The sequence below is a fragment of the Nicotiana tomentosiformis genome, chromosome 3, assembly GCF_000390325.3.
Source record: "Nicotiana tomentosiformis chromosome 3, ASM39032v3, whole genome shotgun sequence".
NCBI lineage: Eukaryota > Viridiplantae > Streptophyta > Magnoliopsida > Solanales > Solanaceae > Nicotiana > Nicotiana tomentosiformis.
In genome coordinates this window covers 95,218,344-95,238,915 of record NC_090814.1, presented here as the reverse complement: position 1 = coordinate 95,238,915, position 20,572 = coordinate 95,218,344, and the positions used below count along the sequence as shown (strand labels likewise).

Genomic DNA, 20,572 nt, shown 5'->3' with positions numbered 1-20,572 from the left:
CTGTGGCAAGATATTATTCTACCACTAGACCATTAGTACATTTTGGTTTAAGACTTTTTTTTATTTTATTTGTATTCTTTAATTGCATTTTCGCGCGAAAATAACCAACCGATTTCGGTTGGTTTTATTAAAAATATAAAATTACCGACTGATAACAAAGTAGGTCGGTTTTTTAAAATGACTGACTGAAATAACGGACCGATTTCAGTCGATTTTTTAAATTTTAATTTTAATTTATTTTATATGAAAAATTGACTGACTTAAATAACATTATTTTAATTTATAACGTGAAGAATGCAATGTCGGTTCCTGTATTACACTTATGTTTACTTTCTTTTCTTTATTATTATTCAACCTCTCGCGTTTAAATTTTAAATTGTCTGATCTATAACTTTATAGACTATAAGTTTACAGACCTATTCCAATTTATTTTTTTTAAATGTGACTTGTGTGTATGCTATTTTCAAAGGGGACATGGTCACCTTTTTATCTCTTCTTTTGACGAAAAAATAAACCTAAGATATACATACCTTAAAAAAATTATCATCATCCGCTGAAAGATGAGACCAAGAAGATGACGCCCCTCATACTTTAACAATTCCCTAAAGGATGAGACTGAAAACGATATGCCCCTTTGGCTAAGACGTGGCCATACACGCAGGACAAAGGTAGAGTGCGGGATACGGGTTCGATCGAATCCGGTAGTTTTTGTTCAAATTATATATTTGTCTTAAGAAATTCATTGAATATGTACAACTTATTAATTTAGAACTAGTAACTTAAACGGATTACAATTCCGAATTTATAAGGTTCAAATCCTGGCTACGCCTCTACATACACGTGAGTCATGATTTAGCAACATTGTTAGGATCAATTTATCATTGAATAAAATCTACAGAGCCCGATAATTAGATTGAATGTATAAAGAAACTAAGAATTTAATGACTTTTTTTTATTTTAATTTAGCACTTACTCATGGTTTAGTTAATTAATGACAACACGAACTTAGAGTCACTTGAGTTCGACGCCAGTTGCAAGCAGCTCAAAATATTAATTTCATCGGATGGGTTAAAGTTGAAAAATAAGTGTTAGAAGTTTAGGTTAAAAAGAAGTTTATTGGAAGCTGAAGTTATTTTTGGACACCAACTTCACTTTAGAGAAATTCTTTTCTGAAAGCAGAAGATGTGAGAGTAGAGTGATAATTTAAAAACTTCACTTGAATTACACATTTTAAACCAACAATTGTCTTCGATACTGAGTTTTTAATGCATATATAAAGAATAGATAAAAATTATTGGGTACAGTCGAACCCGTATCAAATAGATTAACTCCTCTCTTAAATAAAAGAGAATAATATCTTGTTTGACCAAGCATGAAAATCAGCTTATTTTGAGAACTGCTTTTTTCAACATTCTTTTTCGAAAAAGTACTTTTGGAGATAAACATTTTGTGTTTGGCTAATCAATTTGAAAAATACTTTTGACTAATAATTTGTCTTTGACCAAAATTTTCAAAAAGTGTTTTAAGTATAATTAGGAATTAGGACATGAAGAGATTTACTTAATAGTTAATATTATATAAGTAAATAAATAATTTCAAATTTTATTATATTAAAGATGTTAATTAAGTTTTTTCATTTTATTTAAGTAAAATATAAAAATAAAATTAAAAAGTACTATAGTTCTTTCAAGATGATTTAAATATATCAAAACATTATTCAACAAATATAAAAGCATTCACCCCAGAAGATACTAAGTACTATATTAGAAAATTATCCCAAAAAAAAAAAAATTATTTATAGATTAATATCGTAAGTATTAGGTTTAGAATAAACAAGATTATTTTGGAATATACTATATTTTGTTAAGGGTATTCTTGATAAGAAAAAAAGTCTAAACTGCTTCTTCTTCTGTTTATGGGGAGAAACTAACTTTTTGTGCATCTCAAAAAGTATTTCTGCTTCTCAAAAATATTTTTTTTCAAAAGAGTTGACCAAACAACTTAAATTTTTTAAAAAAATACTTTTAAAAAAAAATTACTTTTGAAAAAAAATATTTTTGAACTTAGAAGATGTTTGGTCAGGTTATAAGAATGTTACTTCTAAACTTTGGCCAAAAGGAAAAGGAGGTATAAAATGACTGGATAAGATACGTATGGTTGCTTGGAGAGAATTTATGTCAACAGTTCTGATCATCTTTTATAACCTTCCTCGATTACATTTATCCCAAGGTTATCCAAACTTCATTTAAGATTGAATCAATGTTGTCCTCATCTGCTTTTGTTCTCTTATTTATTGCAGTATTTTAAAAATTATTTTCAGGGCGAGGCGCATCAAAAATGTTCCGAGGAAATGATAAGAGGCAAAAGTTTCATGAGGCGTATGCCCAATAATTTTGAGTATACGCACAGGTGTTTAAGCGCATTTTTGTAGTTAGGCGTAAGCCCCAAAAAATTTTTTAAATTAAAATAAAATTTATTAAATAAATCATTCATATTACACCCAATTCTCAAAAGTCAACTTATAATTACTCAAAAGTTTTAAAAAGGAACTGAAACATTAAATTTTGAAGTCAAGATATATTTTATTGATAGAAGCCCTAATTTATGATTTTTTTCAATTTTTTATCTTGTCCGCTAGTCTGCTACTATCTCCCAAAAGCAATAAATAGTCAATTTTTTATTTTTGCAAATACAAAGAGAACTCGATTCTCCTTTATAGTAGCAAGTTCAAAGTTAAAATTATAAATTAATCATCATTTTTGTTTCTTTATGTAGAAAGCTTTATTTTTTTTAACTCAAATTACTTGTGTTTATACGTAACGTATAACGGATTATTTTGACTAGGCTTTGTGGGGATGGAGCACATCTATATATATTTTTCACATATTTATAATTTTTTCAATTTTTATGTAATTTTACCTATTTATAAAATTTACTATAATTATTTTATTTAATAAAATATTAAAAATTAAATACTTATAAGGCTAATACCCCGTGCCTCAGGACTTACGCCTTCTTAAGAAATATATAAAACGCTTTACATTTGTATACGCCTTTTAAACCAATGGTTTATTGACAGTCAATTTTCATTTTCAAACCCTAAAAAACAAATGTAAAATTTAAAAATTCCATAAGATATACACAATGTACCTATTATCCTAGTAGATGCCAGCTAGGTTTGGCGTGTCACAAGCTTTTCTTACCAAAAATAAAAATATTCTTGTGATTCCTCCTTTGGTAGACGTCATTTGGCATATGTCACTCCATGAGTACTGATGACCAGCTCATCCGATGATAAAAAAAATTTAGCCTAGCAACTTTAGAAAATGTAACTCAATTTGAACCGAATATCTCGGTCTTAAATTGAATATATATGAACCCCTTATCGGAACTCAATTCTAGTTCCTAAATTCAAGTCTAAAACAGACGAAGGGACTTTATCTAGAGCTAGTCACTGAAAAAAATTAAGAAAGTGAAGGGTACACGACGATTTAATCTGACAGAAAAAGATCATAACTCTTAAGTAAGTGCAGATTCAATTCTTTGTTTCATAGATAAAGGTCGCGATAATTGACTCGCCCATCTCATAAGAGCATTATTAGTCGGCTAATGACTAATGACTAGCTAGAAAAATAATGCTAACATATGTGACCATCTTCCTCTTATGCTGGCTCAATCCTTGTTTACAAAAAGTCTGCATTCTGCAACCTACCTACTAAAATCTAGGCACCATTCAAAATTAGGGTGCTACGTCTTTTCTGTCTCTTTAATGTATGATGATACCAAATACCAAGATATTCAAGATTGTTCTAGATGGGCAAATACGAGCTTGAAAATGAAGAGATGCAGTCTTAATTAAGTTTCATTATCAATAATTATAATACTTGGTGCAAATCCAAATGATTTTTGACAATTACCTGTGCATTAGTCATCTTAGTTGAAGTACACACAAACGATTTAAATATTATCTATATCAAATTAATAAATTATAATACGAAGAGATATGATATCTTTTAAGATTTTAAATTCACTACAATTAATTGAGGGTCCAACGGTACGTAATCTATTAAGCTATCCGTTACCTGCAAGCAATTGCTCTAATAGTAAATTTGTATGAACGCGCGGGTCTACTTAAATAAATGGTCTTCTCATAATGCCAACACACTACAGCCCCACGTTAATCCAGGAGGAAGAAGAAAGTAGTATAGTCAAAATATATGATATTATTTAATAGAAAAAAATCAACTACATGTATTTAAGCGATGAATAAGAAACTCATATTTCTAAAGGGAACTAAGACAATAATATTTTGAAAAATAGGCAGATAGAACACTTCACATGACCAAAGACTTAAACTAATTAACGCAACTACCATTTTGTGATTGGTCTGATCAATAAATACTCAGTATCAGGTCTAAACAATTTTCTCATCCATGCACTACTTGTTTACCCGTAAAATGGTACAGTTAAATTTATACGTGATTTTTAGACAAGTGAATTAATTCGATCCTGAAATAATAAGACAATTGAAGAAATATATAATACTTAACCTTGATATGAAGATAAAATGACAGAAATAAGGATTTCAGTAGTGAAGCCTCCGGGCGCAACAATGATAAGAAAAGTAATAAAAACAAAAACTAAGAAGATAAAATTGTATAGAGCTTTGAGTAGATTGTAGTACTAGTTTTGCCAGAAAATTCCTCTTCCTCACAATGATAACATAGCTCGCTATTTATAGTTACGTCTAGGAAACGAGATCCTAGGATCGTGCCCTTCTTTAATGTCAATTATGAGGGTCATTGATGAAGATATAACGATGAGCATAAATGCCAAATTACTTGTAACGGGCAGCGTATTTAATGCTGTGAAATATTCGTCATTAATGCCATCGGGCGGAGGGTATTTATTGCTTCTTTATGAATGACATTCCTTCCGGTATCAAAAGGGATAGTTGTCTTCGGATCCACGTATCATTCTTTTAGACGGCCACCTAGCATGACATATTTTACCCTATACAGATAGTCTCCCTACTTTCCGGTGATATAGTTTTGTGTTATCGGAAAGTTGGTAAAAATACTTTTTTGGCGGGAATTACTATAATTCCTTCTGAACACTTCTGACGGTTGATTAAACACACGTCTCTATGCATTTAATGCTCCAAACATGCGTCATCCCATAATTCAGCATAGCTTTTGTTCGTTATCGAGGTAATCATGGCTATGAATTTAGCCGCCAAAACTTTTACTTATACGCATCAACCTTCTCCCCTTATACTCCATAACTTTCCAAACTTTCTAAATTCTTTCTTGTTGTTACTCAACCTTTCTGCAACTCCCTTCAAACAGAAAAGCTTTCCTTTCATTCAAATGGCTTTTTCTTCAAAGAACGTTAGTTCTTCAGAGGGCAAGAGCAAAATCGAAGACGCTGCTCCTCCAACGGTGGATTCTATCATTCCTAGAGGTCTTGTTACAATAAAAGACTTCGAAGAGAAATTCCTTTCGGCTCTCCCTCGCACGCGGAATGTTAGCAGATACTCTTCTTCCAATCGTCCTTCCAGTATTCCTATTGTGAAGGAAGACTGCCATTGCTAGGATTTGGACACTGTTGCTCCTAATCTAACAGAACGAGTGACCCTTCCCAAGGAGGGTTCTACATATTTTTATACGTATCCCTTTACTTTGGGTGTATTTTTTTTTAGCGGAGAGCTTGACTCCATTATTGCAGAGTTCTGCCTCCACTATCAAGTCTGTTTGGCATAAGTAAGTCCTTCTGTGTGGAGGACGATTGCTTGTCTTCGGCACTTGTGCCAAGAGACGGGAGAAGAGCTATATTTATCTCATGTGATGAATCTCTATTCTCCCAAAATCTTCTGCGGGGGAATAATAAATTTCAGCAAACGTGGCCACCATACCCTGTTATCCATCATGGATGATGACAGCGACCGTGGGTGGATGGAACGGTTTGTTGAAGTTCCTACCAATGACATCATTCCGGCAATGACTTCATCCTTTCCGGAAACGTGGAACCGCATTCGTAAGCTTCTTATTTAATATTTAATATTTCTTTTATTAGGGATTCTTCCATACCCGTATTGATCCTTCATCCTTCGCTCGTTTCAGCAACTCGATGGGTTCCACCTACGGTTGAAGGCTTGGATCAGTGGGTCCAGAAAATCATGGACGTCACTACGCCCTAAACCCGCACGTGAAAAGAATTGCCCCTTAAATACGGATGGAAGGACAAAAATCATGGTAACTCAGACGTAACTTGTTTCATCTTTTTATATGAGGAAATTGATTGATCCCTTCTATCTTTTCCTTGAAATTAGGTCTACCCGCGGGCTCAGTTGATATCCCCGAGGAGGATGTTTTGGCTGACCCTGTTGAAGCGGCGAGGCTGCTTTAGGAGGCGCTCACTCGAACAAGTGTCTCCGGGCTTGCTTTTGGTACAAGTGTTTTACTATGGAGTCCCCGGCCGGAGAACAAGCAACCAAAAATAAAGCGTTCTTCCACGGCCGGGGAAAAGAATAAGAGGGTGAGTCATCTCCAAAAGTGGTGGTGACTACTGACTAGCCCTCCCTCCGGTCCGTTCATAGACACTGTGATGATCGACGATGATGGGGAAGCTAGTGATGAGGGAGCTTCTCTACATAGAAGACGTCGATCCTTATCATCTCAAAAGGATGCTCAACCTGTTGAGTTAGTTACACCAACTGAGGACGATGCCTCGGCACTCTGGGGGGAATTTGATTTGGTAGAAAATGTCAACTCCCGTTTCCAGGCCTCAATTGTTATGCCTGGTACTGCGAGGCTGAGTACCGGGTCCCTGTCGTCTTCGGTTAGTGAGCATCCAACAACCAACACTGCATTTGACACGGTTGCTTCTCATCCTTCATCGCCATCAGCTTCATCTCCTTCTTCCCCAGTCCTTCCATCAGCAACTACTACATCATCTCCACCGGCCGCACCTGACCATGAAGAAGGTGTTCCTCTTCCCCAGTCCCCAGTTCATAGGAATTTGGGGCAAAATTATGCTGTCCCCTTTGAAGATCCACAGGGAAGGAGGAATGTTACTCTTTTGATCTCCACCGGATGCAACTTGTTATCCCGGCCGGTGGAACTTGCTAATTATCTGAAGTCTTTGGCTTCAGAAAAAGATTGGGAAAAGATTCAGTCTCTCTCAGGATAGTGCTTGTTGAACAATGCCATGCACAATGCTACAACGGTACTTTCTTTACTTCCTTTGTTATTTCTTCTATTTTTGCCTAAACATATCCTGAGTTTTTCCTTTCTTGCTTTGTAGGCCAACTTTCTTTCTTCCGAGGTCCTTTAAAGTTTGATTCGTGAGAAGGAAGAAATTACCTCCGCACGGGATCAGGTTTTGGCAGAGAAGGAGCAAAGTGTCATTCGCCTATCGGAACAGGAAGCCAAATCCACTGAGGCGGTTGTATTGGAGGCTCGTTTGCAGCAAAGCGAGCAAGAGGTGGAAACCCTTAGCTAAGAGATCGCCCCTTTGAAGGTTCAATTTGAAGAGGCTAAAGCTAAATGGGTTGAAGTCCATAAAGTTGTTCTTGCTGCATCCGGTCATGAGGCTGCCTCTACTGCGAGGGCAAAATATGCCCGGTTGGAGGAGAAGTATAAAAATATCCAAGAGCACAATTGAATATTCAGCTCTATTGTCCGTGATATTGACGTTAGCCTCAAGTCTATTTAGATCTGCCCGGGAAAGTCTTTCTGTTGAGGTGACTCAACTCAAAGAAGAATTTAAGCTCCGAGCGGCCTCCCTCGTTGTTGAAAAGACTTACGCCATGCACCGCATGTGGAGAAAACCCGTGGAGGGGCCAAAGCTGATATCATTGATTTTAATGCTGAAATTGCTAAGGCCCGTGAACTTAAGTTGGCTGCTAAAATGGACTCTCGACGGGTCCCTCGGCAGAGCCTGATGACCCCGGTTCTTCTGGTTCTGGTTCTGAATTTTCAGGAACTGAAGAAGAACCGGAAGGTGATGATGTTGAGGGCCAATCTGTTGAGGCATCGACGAATCTTTCTACTTCCCCTGGGGCGGGCACTTCTCTTCCTCCGGGTTCCGGAGAGGCAGCAATTTAGATTTCCATTCTTTTCCCAACTTTTGTACTTGTGCTATTTTTGGCATGTTTATTGTAAATAAAACATCTTTTTTGCATAAGTCTTTCTGCGTTATTTCATTTGCAAGTTTTAACTTTGCATTCCTTTTTTGCTTAAATGTTTTGCGCAAATTTACTATCTGCGTCTGATTATATAAGGCCTTGGGTGTATTTATCCCCGAGGGTGTTTTGATTCTGGGCATAAATTCTTCCAAAACCAATACTTTAACGTGAGGGATTTCATAAGTATTTGCGCAAGTTTGCGTTTTTGAGTCTTTTTGTGCAAGGCTTCGGGTGCATTTTCCCAAGGAGGCATTTTGATTCCGGGCATGAGTTCTTCTGAAACCAACCCTTTAACGTGAGGGTTTTTAATAAGAGAGGGTCGTCTTATGTTTACGGTGCTCTTGAAAAGGACGTCTCCTGTTCATTATGGCACTAGCATTTTAAGTATTTATTTAACTTTCAAATGACAAAGTTAGTTCATCGCTCAGACAAGAAACAAGATGAAAACAAAAGGGCTTCATTTTATTCCTTCCATTTTTAAAAAGTACAAAAGAATTTGTTATGCTAAAAAAGAAATTGCCATTTACTTGTGGCTAATTTGTACAACTTATTTCTATGGGGTTGGCCGCGCAGTCCCCGGTCCCGATGATACAATTATGTTTTCGATTTTCATTCTTCGGTCGACGTGGCAGTCATTGCTGCCTTATCCTCATATCATTCCCCCCAATGTTTGAATGCGAAGAATGCGAATTGGAACACTAGAAGTTTTGCGCCTTCGAGGACCCCATTAATGAATCGCTAGACAATCTTATGCTCGGTAACAAACGTCACTTCCCCTTAGGAATTTATGCTATCGAGCAAAAGACTATCTAACAATCCTTTAATGGTTTGCACTTGCGAACGGTCATGTAACCTTTGTCCTATAGCAAACTTAACTTCCCGGTGGGAATTTTTGCTATAGAGCCAAAGACTATCTAACCGTTCCGGAGTGTCTCTTTGCTTGCGTGCCTTGCCACAAAAGGTTTTATTGCTGCTGTAAAAGCTTTCTTTGTAGTATGCTTTCTGTTGTTGCCTGGTTAAAAACCTTGCCATAAAAACCCAATTGGGTCAAAAACTGGTTGAAGGTAAAAAGAGTCCAGCACATACTTTCAGTTCAGGTGATGTTCATCAGCAATAATATCTTTTGAGGTGTGCCACGTTCCAGTTGCTTGGCAATGCTTCTCTATATTAATTCTCCAATTCATACGAACCTTTCCCGGTGATGGCTGAAACCCGGTAGGGACATTCCCATGTTGAACCTAGCTTCCCTGCGTTGAGCTTCCGGGTATTTTGGGTTACTTTTCTTAGGACCAAGTCTCCTACTTTGAAGTAACGGAGGTTAGCTCTTCGATTATAATATTGTTCCATTCTCTGCTTTTGGGTAGCCATTCTTACATGCACCAAGTCTCTGCGTTCTTCTAGTAGTTCCAAGTTGACTAACATTTTTTCATTGTTTGATTCTTCATCTGCTTGGAAATATCTTAAGGTGGGTTCCCCTACTTCTACCGGGATCAATGCTTCTGCCCCGTAAACAAGGGAAAAGGAGTTTCTTATGTGCTCGCTAGTCAAAGATAGTATAGTATGATATCATGTCCGCAGGGATTAGAGTTAAATAGTATTATCATAGTTTGTAGCTTGATTGCTATCTAGGAGGATCAATAATTGAGATTTATATAATTAATGGGAGCAAATAGGGTTTTGACGGAATAAGTGCAAGATAATTGTCTAAGATTTAACTCTAGATAATTCACTTCTAATGTTCAAGTGAGTCTCTCGAATTCACTTAATTATTAGTACAAATGTTTAGTAGAACTCCTCTCTCGATTAAGCCTCAACCTCACAATATGAACCAATTTAAGCTCTGTAAAGATATGCAAGAATTCGTAGTGGATCGGTCTTTAGGAGAACCTCTTTCGATTATCCTCCTAACTAGGTTTAAATAAGGATTCAACTAGCCTCTTTCGATTACTTAGAAGAATCTATGAACTCAACCAACAATATAGTGCAAATATATCACAAGTTATGCCTCTCTCGATTACAAGAACAAGTGAACATAGATGCAACAATTAAATCTTCCAAAAATGATTCAAATACATAAAAATAGAGTTATAATCCACAAACAACCATCAATACACCAAATCCATCAAAACCCAAAGGGTCCTACTCCATAGACATGGAGAAGTTCTTCACAAATAAAACTAAAATATAGGAAAATATAAATTCAATCCAAACCCGGATCTTGAGTGAGGAAGGAATGATGAAATCCCTGTGCTTTTGTTCTTCCAACTCCTCCTTATCTTCCTTAGCCTCCTTGGTATGTGAAAAGTCCTTCTAGAATGGTGTTTTGGGATATTTAATCCGCCCCCAAAACCAAAACACACAAAACTACCCTTTTCTTAACGAAAGAGGACTCTTACCGGACAGGACATGCGCGTTTGCGCACCTAGAGACCTGCTCGCGCACTTGGTCACGCATTTTGCACATTGTTTTGCCCCAAGATTGCGCCTAGTGCGCGATCGCATACCTGGGTGGTATCAGATGGGAATTTGGGAAAACGTAAAACATGAAAGTTGTATCCATTTTAAATAGCTTTCCAAATATATATTGTGGAGCCCAAATGGATTTATGTGCAATACGTTAGGTGCATTTTACTGGACAATGCATAGTATGCCTGCTCGATTCTTCGTTTCGTTCTTAAAGTGCACTATCATCCATTGATCCCCGAACACGATCCCAAATTAATTCTTGGGCTTTTACTTAGACTTCAAAGCTCCAAAATAGCATGAATTCATGCCACAACTTCTACATAGCGCGGAATCACTCATACAATGTATAAAATACACAATAAGTGCAAAACACGCCTAATTAAAGCTCAACATAAGTAAAGTGCAATGAATTAGATTGCAATATGCGACTAAAATACGGGATTATAGCCTACCATCAGCTGCTTTCAACCTTTTCTTGAGGTTTTGTATAATCGCTTTATTTGTTGACTACGCTTGACCATTTGCGCTCGGATGGTAGGGTGAAGATGTGATCCTCTTTATTCTCAAATCTTCGAGGAACTTTGTGATTTTTGCGCCAATAAATTATGGCCCATTATTGCATATTATCTCCTTTGGAATTCCGAACCTGCAAATTATATTTTCCCACAGGAAATCCATCACTTCGCGCTCGCCGATCTTCTGATAAGGACCTACTTCTACCCACTTAAAAATATAGTTAGTTAAAATTAAAAGAAATCTTACCTTACCGGGAGCCGGCGGCAGTGGTCCAACGATGTCCATCCCCCATTTCATGAACGGCCACGGGGGCAGAATCGAATGTAATGGCTCTGCCGGTTGATGTACCAGTGGTGCTTAGCGTTGGCACTTATCACATTTATTTATGAAGGTTGGCACTTATCGCATTTTTGTACGAAGGTTTGGCGTCTTTCTCCATACGGGGCCAATAATATCCTACCCTTACCAATTTTAACACTAAAGAATCTGCGCCCGAATGGTTGCCGCATATTCTTTCGTGTACTTCTCACATAACGTAGTTAGCTTCGGATGCCCCCAAGCACTGGGCCAACAGGCCTTGGAAAGCTTTTCTGTACAGATGGCCCCTTTTAAAGCTATACCGAGTTGCTTTGGCGTGCAGCGCCTGGGATGCCTTAGAGTCTTCGAGCAGCTTCCCGTGTTCGAGATAATCAATGATTTCATTCCTCTGGTCCCAGACCAAATTAGTCGTACTTACCTCATAGTAGTTATCTGCATCTAGGACTCAGTTCATCAGTTGTACTACTGTCCCGGACTCCGATCCCTTTATTTTTGTTGATGAACCAAGGTTAGCCAAGGCGTCTGCTTCTGCATTTTCTTCCCTCGGGATATGAGTAATCGACCACTCCCGAAATCGAGCCAACAGAGCCTGGACTTTTATCACGTATTGTTACATCCGCTCCTCTTTAGTTTCGAAGATCCCGTTAACCTGATTTACCACCAGCTATGAGTCGCATTTGATTTATATGACCTTGGAGTCTAGTCCCCGAGCCAGTTCTAGCCCTACAATCAAAGCCTCATAGTCTGCTTCATTATTAGTTAAAGGGATTGTTCTGATGGCTTGCCTTAGGGTTTTCCCCGAAAACATGATTAATACTATTCCGAGCCCAGACCTTTTTACGTTGGAAGCTCCATCCATAAATAAGGTCCAAACCCTCGATATCGATTCTGACACCATTACTTCCTCTTTGGTTGCCAGAGGCAGCAATCCTCGACTGAAATTGGCCATAAAGTCAGCCAAGACTTGTGACTTAATTGCAGTCCTTGGTTTGTATTCTATGTCGAACTCATTCATTTCGATGTCCCATTTGGCCAACCTACCCGAGAGTTCGGGTTTGTGGAGTATGTTCTGTAAAGGGAAAGTGGTCATCACAGCTATTGGGTGACATTGGAAATAGGGCCTCATCTTCCGAGAGGCGACTATGAGAGTTAAGAGTCGTTTCTCCAAATGCGGGTAGCGAGTTTTTTGCTCCCGTTAAAATTTTACTAACATAATAAATAGAAGATTGCGTGCCTTCGTCTTTACGGACTAAAACTGCACTTACCGCGACTTCGGAGACCGCGAGGTAGACTAACAATTTTTCACCTTCCTTTGGTTTAGAAAGTAGCAGAGAGCTTGACAAGTATCTTTTTCAAATATCTTAAAGCTTGCTCGAACTCGAGGGTCCATTTGAAGTTGTTTTTCTTTTTAAGCAGTGCGAAGAAAGGGTGACATTTTTCTGATGACCGAAAAATAAACCTGCTCAAAGCTGTCAATCTCCCTGTGAGCCTCTAGACCTCTTTCATGCTTGACAGCTGGTCCGGGATGTCTTCGATGGCTTTGATCTTATCGGGGTTTACCTCACCTTTGAGAAACCAAAAATCCCAAGAACTTGCCGAAGCTAACCCCGAACGGGCATTTCTCGGGGATAAGCTTCATGTTATGCTTTCTCAGGATGTCAACCGTTTCTTGCAGATGCTAAAGATGATCACCTATATTTAAAAACTTAATGAGCATATCGTCTACATAAACTTCCATAGTTTTTCCTATTTGTTTTTCAAACATCTTGTTCACGAGTCGCTGATAAGTGGCTCCAGCGTTCTTCCACCCGAAGGGCATCACATTATAGCAATATATGCTGAAATTTGTTATGAACGAAGTCTTTTCCTTATCGTCCGGATTCATCTTAATTTGATTGTACCCGAAATAAGTATCGAGGAAACTCATTAACTCGTGCCCGGCTGTCGCATCGATCATTTGATCGATGTTCGACTGTAGGAACGAGTCTTTCGAGCATGCCTTATTCAAGTCCTTATAATCTACACACATGAGAAATTTGTTATTCTTCTTAGGAACCACAACTACATTAGCTAGTCAGTCGGGATACTTTACCTCTCGGATTTACCCGATATTAAGTAAGTTAGTTACCTATTCTTTCACGAATTTATTCCTGGACTCCGCAATAGGGCATTTATTTTGTATTACCGGATGTATATTAGGGTCCATACTTAACTTGTGTATGGCTACCTCCGTCGGGATACCTGTCATATCTGCATGCGACCATGCAAAACAATCGGCATTAGATTTAAGAAATTCTATAAAGCCAGACCTAAGCTGGGGGTGTAGTCCTGTCCCCAAGTGAAATTTCCTTTCTAACAACTCTTTGAACAATGCAACATGCTCTAGTTTTTCCGTTGTGAATTTTGTTGCATTTGTCTTTTCTGAAATCTGGAAATATCTCAGCACCTGATAAGATTCTGACGTTTTTACCTCCGGTCTAGCTTCACCCAATTCGGGAGCGGGCACCGGTTCCAATAATTGCTATGCTACGTGTCCCTCCCCTTTGCTACTGGGGACCGAAATTATGTTCATCTCCCTTGCCGCCAGTTGATCAGCCCTTATCTGTTTAACTCCTTCGGGTGTTGGAAACTTCAGCAATTTATGATATGTTCATGGTACTGCTTTCATGTCGTGCAACCATGGTCTTCATAGGATAATTTTATATCCCATATCCATATCTACCACTTCAAAAAGAGTTGTTTACATCACTCATTCGGCATTCGTGGGTAACAAAATTTCTCCTCGGGTCATCACACTCGCGAGGTTGAATCTGGCGATGAGTTTTATGGCCGGAATAATGCCTCCGGTGAGATTAGCTTGCTCCAATACTCTCCATTGTATGATATTGGCCAAATTTTCTGGATCCACTAGAACACGTATAATTTTAAAATCTAGCACATTTAAAGAGATTACCAGTGCGTCGTTGTGCGGTGGAAGCAATCCATCTGCGTCCTCCTCCGTGAAAGTGATATCGTCTTAGGCGACTTTTCGGAGCCTCTTGCTATGGGTTATTGACACTTTTATCTTTTTTACTGCCAAAAAGGTGACCCCATTGATCTCGTTTCCCCGAAAGATCATGTTGATCGTCTGGCACGGGAGAATTTCCCATGCTTTCGAGGGTTCAGCGTTCTCCCGATTACGACAATAATTGTTCTTAGCCCGGTCACTCAAGAATTCTCTCAGATGACTATTTTTTAATAGCGTTGCCACTTCTTCCCGGAGATGCCGACAGTCCCCAGTCCAGTATCCGTTCATCCCGTGGTATTCACACCACAAGGTAGGATCCCTCTGGCTGGGATCAGATCTCATTGGCTTCGGAAATCATGCTTCTTTGATGTTTTTCATAGCCGATACTAATTCTACTATGCTGATATTGAAATTGTATTCTGATAGCCTAGGGTAGGAAGGATCCCGCGTACCTGGCACTTCCTTGTCCTGCAACGATCTATTATTCCGATCGCGATCAGACCTTCTATTGGTAGTGAATCTATCTGTTGACCGGAAACCTCTACTGCGGCCTTCTATCCGTTTGTAGGGAAAAATCGGCCCCTCAAAGACCGTTTATCAGTGTCGAAGTCGTCTTTTGATTTTTTTTATTCTTCTCCCATCCCTTCGCTGATGATAGAAAACCAATCTGGTCATCTTCGATCCTTATTTTTTATTCATACCTGTTGTGTACGTCCGCCCAAGTAGTTGCTTAGAACTCAAGCAAACTTTCCTTCAATTTCTGGGAAGCGTCTGAACTTCTCGGATTCAGTCCCTTGGTGAATGCTTCAGCCGCCCATTCGTCGGGAACAACTGGGAGCAACATCCTCTCCTTTTGGAACCGGGTAACGTATTCTCGTAGTAACTCGGATTCTCCTTGTGCAATTCTGAATATGTCAGCCTTTCGGGCCTGCAACTTTCTGGCCCTGGCATGAGCCTTAATAAAAGAATCTGCTAGCGTCTCGAAGGAATCTATAGAATGCTCGGGAAACAGTGAATACCACGTCAAGTCTCCCCTCGTGAGAGTTTCTCCAAATATTTTCAGCAAAACAGACTCAATTTCGTGAGAAGCTAAATCATTCCCCATTACCGTCGTCGTATAGGTGGTAATATGCTCCTGTGGGTCTTAAGTTTCATCGTACTTTTGTACGTCGGACATTTTAAACTGCTTCGGAATTAATTCTGGTGTCGCGCTCGGTTTGTATGGCATCTGAGTATATTTCTTTAAATCCGGTCCTTTAAGCACTGGTGGTGCATCTGGGATTTGGTCCATGCGGGTGTTTACCTCTCTCATAAACCGTAAAAGTTCATTTTTGAAGGGGTCGTTTTCGTTATTGGGGTCGTATATGCTTCCCCCAGCTCCATCAGAACCAATTTCTCCCCTCAGGGTGTTGTTATCAACTCTCTACGTTGCTTAATTTGCGGGAGCACCGGGGAGAACTAGATCTCGCCTATTTGCATTATTGGGAGCCCCGGATAACGCTTGTTTTAACTCTGTCATAATCTGATCCTGCCGCGTGAGGTGGCCAAGAATAATCGCTTGTTGCTCTTGTAGGACCCTTACCACATCGACAACGTGCTCCTCTTCAGCGTCATCGGGATTTGCATCTATACGTGGTTTCTATAAAATGGTACAGTTGAATTTATACGTGATTTCTAGACAAGCGAATTAATTCGATCCTGAAATAATAAGATAATTAAAAAAATATATAATACTTAACTTTGATATGAAGATGAAATGACAGTAATAAGGATTTCAGTAGCGAAGCCTTCGGGCACAACTGTAATAAGAACGAAAAATAAGAAGATAAAATTATATAGAGTTTTGACTAGATTGTAGTATTAGTTTTGCGAGAAAATTCCTCTTCCTCACAATGATGACAGAGCTCGCTATTTATAGCTACGTCTAGGGAACGAGGTCCTAGGATCATGCCTTTCTTTAATGTCAATTATGAGGGTCATTGATGATGATGTAACGGTGAGCATAAATGTCAAATTTCTTATAACGGACAGCGTATTTAATGCTGTAGAATATTTTTTATTAATGCACCGGATGGAGGGTATTTATTGCTTCTTTATGGATGTCATTCCTTCGGTATCAAAAGGATAATTGTTTTCGGTTCCACGTGTCATTACCTGGCATGCCATATTTTTCCCTATACACTACTCTTATTTTGTCATTGGGTCTTTGAAAATTAAACTTACTTTCCCAAAAGTATTTCTTAATCGATCAGCTTGCGGTTTCTACAATATACTTAGAAAAGGAATATAAATAAATAAATAAATAAATAAATGAGGAAAGAGCTTAACAATCTAATTCGGTGATTAATGGAGGCTGCAAAGACAACGCAGTGACGCACATTCGATAAATTAAGAACAAATATTGTTCACTGCTGATCCGTAGGTCTGTCCTTCCCGTTTTCTAGTTTGTTAACAGTTACTACCATTTGGAAAAAACTTAATCGTACTCACTGTCATTATTTTGTAAGGTAAGCGAAAGAATGACGCGTGGGGACAGGTTTGCCGACCTAGACGTACAATTCGGTTCTGAAGTCTGATTTTTTTATTTTTTTTTATTTTTATTTTTTGCTTTTTTACTTCATTGTTTTTTCTTTGAAAAGATTAAAAACAGCTAGTGAGTATAAAGTAGAAAGAATACACTCAACCAGCTAAGGAATGTGCCTTGAGCAAAGAAATAGTAATGCTTAATAAGTTTGGGACCTCGCTCAGAGCAAAGTTGAGTACATTGCTCAAATTATCACTCAACTATTTAAAATTATTTGTTAAAGTTATTTTTTTCGTTCAAAATTACTTAACTGTGCCTAAAGCATCCAGAAAGTCATTCAACTAGACTTTTCAAAATTTTGATTGCCAAATACCTATTTTATCCTCTAAATTATGAACATTTATCTTCTTTTTATTCTTTTGTAACTTTTTAATATTATGATTTTCTCCTTTTTAATTTATATATGGACCTACCTATAGAATAAATAAATTATATTTATAAATTAAAAAATAAAATGTATTTAAGCATATATAATGCTGGAATAATAAAATATTGAGCATATTACAAAAATTAATTAGAATAATTTGTTCGTAATAATAATTTTAATATTAACAACAAAAATTTATTTACACAATTGAGAATGAAAGAAAATAAAGGTTGTAAAATATATATTTCATGCACGTAATATAAAAATAATTATTTAAATAAAGATATTTTTATAATATATATTATATATTCTTGAAAATTATGCTCAATTATATTATTATTTCGACATTATATAAGTTGAAAACTATTTTTTTATTTTATAAATAAAATATATTTGTTCTATAGGTATCCACAATGTAGATTAAAAAGAGAAAAAATAATAATATTTTAAAAAATTTAAAAATTTGATAATTTAGAGGGTAAAATAGGTATTTAACAATCAAAAGTTTGAGAAATCTAGTTGAGTGACCTTCTGAGTGCTATAGACATAGTTAAATGACTTTATTGTTAAAAACGAAAGAAAAATGACTTTAATTAGTAGATAATTTGGGATAGTTGAGTGATTATTTAAGTAATAAATTCAGCCAAGTGGTATGTCTGGAACAGAATGACTCAACCTCAATTAGAAGATAAATTGGCTTGATGGAGAAAAAGCTTCAGAGCAATAAAATAATAGCTCGAGAGAAAATTCGACAAAAGATAGGGTTATTAATTCTAACATATCTCTATCACGAGTTTGCTAACAAAAAATATAAATGGACATTTTTCGAGAGCTTGACTTCAATTAGCTAGAACTTAGGCACTGGCCTAATAATTACTACTCATAGACTCGGTCTTCATTACTCTCATTTTCTTTCTTTTTGTTTGTTTTCTTCTTTTTTTCTAAGTAAAGGGGGTCATTTGCAAGTGTGCTGTCGCAGTGGGATGACCTCAATCCTTTTCTTTTGCACTTAAATACAAACAAGGTGGCGGTGCAGTAAATAAGTGAGGTAGATTGAATATGAAATTAGTAGTACCTCCTGTCTGTCTCATAAGACAAGACATATCAAAGGGATTTTTCATGTAAAAGGTTCATGAGTCATCGGAGTGAAAATTGGGCAAATATTGATTGTCCTTTTAAAAGAAGCAAATACACACATTCAGTTGCATGGTTAAAGGTTAAGAATTATATACTCATGAGTAAGATGGTGACTTTTCAAGAATTAATTAAAACTAAAAGAGCATGTGCCTATCTTTTTTTCCAGTGAAGTCTTTGGATCCACAAAATAACATGTGATGCTGGGTTTATGTACCTACGCTTCCAGACACTTCAATTTAATGTGAGTCCTTACCCTATTTCCATTTAAGAGATTCACAAAACAAAGGGGGTATCACTTTTTTATTATTATTTTTAATTTTAATGAGGGGATGTTTCTTGATTCCAAACATAAACAACAGTAGTAACATGTCTTGTTTGGTCTTCATGACAGCATATCAATTAATATAAGAAATTTAGCTGTATATATTTATTGTTCATACTGATATTGAACGTCCCTTATACACATAGTTATGCTATTGGACTCCAGCACTGTTCCTTTCTTGAAATTTGAAAATGACACATCCATGGTCCCCTGCAACTTTAAACCAATTTAGAAGTTGTAGGCCTCACTTTCCTTTTTTGTACAACTGTCTCTGCCATTTACTGGTGGAAATTTGAAACACACCCAGCTAGCTAGCTCCTGCATGTGGTAATAAATTTATTGCGTCATGGAAAAATAAGAGGTTGAAAAGAACATGAGATTATTATGCGTTTTTATCACGTATTTGGAACAAATTCAGTACTACTTGTTATTCAATTTCATTTGATATGAATTGCTTTAAAAATCCTTCATAAAATTCAAATGTGTGAACACGTAATTGAGAACAAACTTGCAGTCAGTTTGGAAAGCAATGTGTAATTATTCTGGTAATTACATAGTATAGTAATTACAATAATTTATTTGTTTATTATGATTTAATTACAGTGTAATTATCAGTGTCATATTTGATTGTAGTAGTATAATTACATAGTTAAGTAATTTTTTCCAGATTTACATATAAAAAACATTTACTGCGACAAATACTTATGTGATAACAAATATTAAATATTATTCATTTCTTATGTATTAAATACATATTTTTTGTAAGGAAATATATTAAATAATTATAAAATAGTAATAATATCATAATAAAACAGTTGGTATTCTCTATGTAAATATTTTTATTACTTAAAAGAGAAAAATAAAAATATAGCATAATTTAATAATAACAGTGTATGTCAAATTTCAACAACACATAAGATAAGCTCATTTGGTGCTTAATTGGTCTATTAATGAAGGACGTTGTAGCAATTATACTGAAAGGAACAAAACGTGGAGAAGCTGTAATGCTGTAAAATGTATTGCTTGGTCCATTGATGGATTACAATCTATGTGAAGAAGTTAGAAGGCACTCACTTCTTTAAAACTGACTAACAACATGGGTTTAATGAATTAATATTCCAAATGGAATTAACGAATCAGCTAGCAATAAACTAAAGATATGCAACAGGACAAGGTTGGAGTGAAGTTGCAGACTCATAGGGGTGGTAATGGGGCGGGACGGGTTGAGTCATAATTCGCAAAATTTTAACCCGCACCGCATAACATTTTTTTTGATTTTTCTAGCTGCCCGCATCAACCGCACCCATCCCGCCCTGCTTTTTTTTTTTGTTATGATTTTGTAGATCTAGAAAAACTAAATCAAGATTTTAATATTATTGCAATGAATAAAAAGATTCCGAACATAAATTGCAATGAAAAAAAAGAAAAGTCATGGACATTTAGTGAACTTCTGCTATTTTTGTAGTTCTTCTTTTCGTAGAATATGATATATTTTAGAGTGACAAAGCATTAGGTGAAGAAATATTCATATAATATCCCAATCTATTATTTTTACTAATAGTTAGTCCTTGGTTAAGTTAGTTACGAGACATATTTTGAAAATTCAATTGTATTCCTATTTGTCTACGAAAAATTAGAGATGGGAAAATAGAACTAGAAATATATAAA

At 36.7% G+C, this 20,572-nt stretch overlaps 1 protein-coding gene across 1 annotated transcript; it reads right to left on the bottom strand.

The window, feature by feature from the left end:
- Positions 1-15,224: 15,224 nt before the first annotated feature.
- On the bottom strand, positions 15,225-15,599 carry LOC138908186 (uncharacterized). Its single transcript, XM_070198834.1, has one exon. It carries the CDS (start codon positions 15,597-15,599, stop codon positions 15,225-15,227), a length of 375 nt encoding a protein of 124 aa, XP_070054935.1.
- Positions 15,600-20,572: the final 4,973 nt, after the last annotated feature.

Excerpts from the sequence above, each read along its gene's own strand:
- LOC138908186 (XM_070198834.1), bottom strand. The coding sequence starts at position 15,599 with ATGGGGAATGATTTAGCTTCTCACGAAATTGAGTCTGTTTTGCTGAAA.